The sequence below is a fragment of the Adiantum capillus-veneris genome, unplaced genomic scaffold, assembly GCF_014529385.1.
Source record: "Adiantum capillus-veneris isolate H3 unplaced genomic scaffold, ASM1452938v2 Hic_scaffold_33, whole genome shotgun sequence".
Classification (NCBI taxonomy): domain Eukaryota; kingdom Viridiplantae; phylum Streptophyta; class Polypodiopsida; order Polypodiales; family Pteridaceae; genus Adiantum; species Adiantum capillus-veneris.
The window spans coordinates 781,745-784,967 of record NW_028221440.1 but is presented as its reverse complement, the minus strand read 5'-3'; the positions used below and the strand labels follow the sequence as shown (position 1 = coordinate 784,967).

The following is a 3,223-nucleotide window of genomic DNA, read 5'->3' as shown; positions in this document are numbered from 1 at the left end:
TGTGCATGGATGACGTTCTACACATACGAACTTGATGAACCTTGTCTAGTTTTGGGGAGATGCCCTCCTAATGCATTTGCATGAAACATGGAAGGGGCTTGTTTAATACCGGAGTCTCACAAAGCCACAAGTGCAAGAGACTAATTTTTAGAGATCCTCGCTTCACATTAAGTAAAAGCAATGTAGAGCTTTGCACTTGCTGGGGGCATATCGTGCAATCATGCATACCAAAAGTGCAATCGTCTCAAGGAGGATGCTTGTTAAGTACTCGTTGAGAGATTTCAACGGATAATAGGATGTTGTTATGAACACCAAGTAATGTTGAGATGTTTGAAGATCACCACACTCTACATACACCATGTTAATGCATTCTAATAGTACCCTATAAAAGCATTGCATGCTACTAATGCAGTTCATGGCGTCATGGTACTGCTATTATGGCTACAAGTAGTTCTTGTAGTTTATTAAGGCTACCACAAAAGCTTCCTCATCCAGCCTTTGCTATGCATATCTTTCTAACGGTGTGGCTCAAGCAGTGTTCGGGAAAAATGTGTCTTAGCTTAATAGCATACTGTTTTCAATTTCCAAAATGCCAGTTGAGGGCAGGGGGAAAAGGATAAATTCCACCCCAAAATGAAGAAAAATGGTGTAAAAACCTGAAAAAGTACCTAATTTTCTAAAATTTCCTCTTGGCAAATTCAAGGAAAGGAATTTCGTATGTTTGGAAAAACAATTTTTCCGAACACTGGGCTCAAGAGACTACCTCTAGAGAGTACCCTTGCCTTGCATATTTTGGGCAATTGAGAGCTTGCACTCACTCGGCATGTCATGCAATCATTCATTCATAATTGCATACATATAGACTATATAGGAAAAAATTCACTTTTAACTACCCCAAAAAACTATTGCATCCTTGGACTTGTTCCATGGAAGTATATGCTGCAATCAGAGATGCCTTCTACCGAAAATCATGGAGCGTTTTAGAACGTACCTAGTTATTGTTTCTTAAGAAAACGGAGGAGAGAAAGAGAGAGAGAGAGAGAGAGAGAGAGAGAGATGACATCAGCTACGCAGGCGCTGCCTAAGCACATCGCTGTCTTTGTCGACATCGACGAGACCCTGGTCTACTATGGCGGCTCCCTCAAAGTCCCGAGCCTTGTGGGTTCCTATCGACTCGCTCACGGTGCTCTGGAGTTCTTAGTCGCTCTGGACAAGCTTCCACAGGTTCGTCTTGGCTTCTTCAGCGCCGGGATCGCCAATCGCAACAGAAAGCTCCTTGATCATCTCTCAACCCAGATCAAGGTGAGGACAGGGCACGAATTACGCAGTTTCGACTTATTCAGTCTGTCCAAGGTAGGCCCGACGGGAAGAAACATCTCCAAGGCCTCAGGGAGGATCTCAACATCAAGTGGACGGTTCTTGTAGACGATCTTGCCAGCAATTCAGCACCAGGTGAAGAGCGAAATCTTCTCAAGGTATATGGCCTAGATTCAGGTGTGCGGGCGGGGGGGGGGGGGGGGGGGGGGGGGGGGGGGGGGGGGGGGGGGGGGGGGGGGCGGCATCATGAGGCTGCGTCACGACAATAACCTTGTCAGAGCGCTCGGCATGATCCTGAGCTGCATGGACATGGCAGTTTCGTCTGGCTCTTCTCTGGTGGAAGCACTTCATACCCTGCAATGGGACGGTAGCAGGTATCAGCATGAGGAGACCAATTGCCCTCAAATATATGCGAGAGGACTTGCAGCGATGAAGGCAGTCACACCGGATTTTTCCATCATTACTGACAAGGCACTAGGTCCAGCTGGAAACCTTGCATCAGAAGATGTGCGCTAAGTCCCTCGGCACTGTGGGTGATTTTGGAGTGGTCAGTTTAATACCCATCAGCGATGTCATATGCGCCCACCCTGATGATTTTTGCTCTGCGTTGGCCATTAGTGGAGAAAGTAACTTAGATGTTGTCACTGTGCAAGCAGTTTCAACTGGAGATTCATTTCACGATGAGGATTCTTCTAAAAGGTAGGAACACTTAGTTAGATGGATTGTTGGATGCTTCTATTTAAGATTGGTTTCAAATTTTCGATGTTTTGATGTCGTAAGTATTTTTTGGAACCATATTTTTGGAAGGTACTACGTCCAGAGATGATGGAATGGATGTGTATGATTTTTGGAGGAACAGCACAGGGCTTTAGTCCCTTGGCTTTTATGAGTTGCTACAGGAGGTTTCTTACAATGGATATTTTAAATAGTTTTGTTACCTAGCACTAGTCTTTATGGTCTCTACACCACAAGAAACGGAGAGAGCTTTTGGCAGATTTGTGTAGGCTTCCTACAGCCATCTAGATACAGCTTCTTTACGACTTCCTGATTTTTAATCCTTTGATGTATCTTGTGGTTGTATGGATATTTTTTCCCATGATATCATTGTACATCTTTCAAGGTTTTCCCATATTTCTTGCGTGTGAACCTTTGGTGAATTTTATGTAATGCAAAGGGTCACAAATCCCACTTTTTGCTCAAAAGACGAAAAAGGAAACAGATATATTGTGTAAACGGTTAGACCAATATGGATAATGGTGTCCACACGCACACATCCAAATGTTGAGCCGAGTTATTGTGTTCGTACTATGGAATGGAACTTGAGCAAGGATTGCCCAAACATGCCTATAGAGGCAACTAATACGCCAAAGCTTGCTTGGATTTCAATATTGCCATCTTGCTCTTCACCGCTACTATACTTAAACAAGGACATAGCAACCATACCAAGATGGGATTATCAAAGAGCCTACTCAAAGGAGACCGAGGAGAAAGAAGAAGTGCGTGGTGGAACAAGAGTAGGGGCTAAGACTTGTACCAAGGTTCAAACAATGGTTTGCTTGAGGAGGCCCTTCAGCCCGGTAAGGGACTTACAAAGAGAAGACAAAGGGGAAATCGCATCCGTCGGAGCTTATGTTGGGAGGTTGAACTTGTAAAAGTTGACGAGTTCTTAGAACACAAATGGAAAATGGTATTGAAATGAAAGCTATTTATCCAAAAAGTTGCAAGATTTCCCTTGTAGAGTTGAGGAAGTGCCAAACCTAAGCTAAATAAAAAGCTTCAAGGATATTCAAACAATGCTGGAAGGATTGCCAGTTTAATAGATCCTCAAACTACTTAGATACCATAGGAAGCTAGGGACCATTATTGAATGTTTTTTTTTTTGAGATAACAGTAATTTGTATTGAAA

General features: G+C 43.6%; 1 protein-coding gene across 1 annotated transcript; it reads left to right on the top strand.

Moving 5' to 3' along the window:
• The first annotated feature begins 1,688 nt into the window (after window positions 1-1,688).
• On the top strand, window positions 1,689-2,402 carry LOC147416961 (uncharacterized). Its single transcript, XM_086507923.1, has 2 exons — window positions 1,689-2,016; window positions 2,125-2,402. The coding sequence occupies exons 1-2, from the start codon at window positions 1,823-1,825 to the stop codon at window positions 2,141-2,143; spliced, it is 213 nt and encodes a 70-aa protein (XP_086364049.1). The 5' UTR covers window positions 1,689-1,822; the 3' UTR covers window positions 2,144-2,402.
• The last annotated feature ends 821 nt before the right edge of the window (window positions 2,403-3,223 follow it).

Coding starts and splice junctions, on each gene's coding strand:
- LOC147416961 (XM_086507923.1), top strand. CDS start 1,823: ATGTGCGCTAAGTCCCTCGGCACTGTGGGTGATTTTGGAGTGGTCAGT.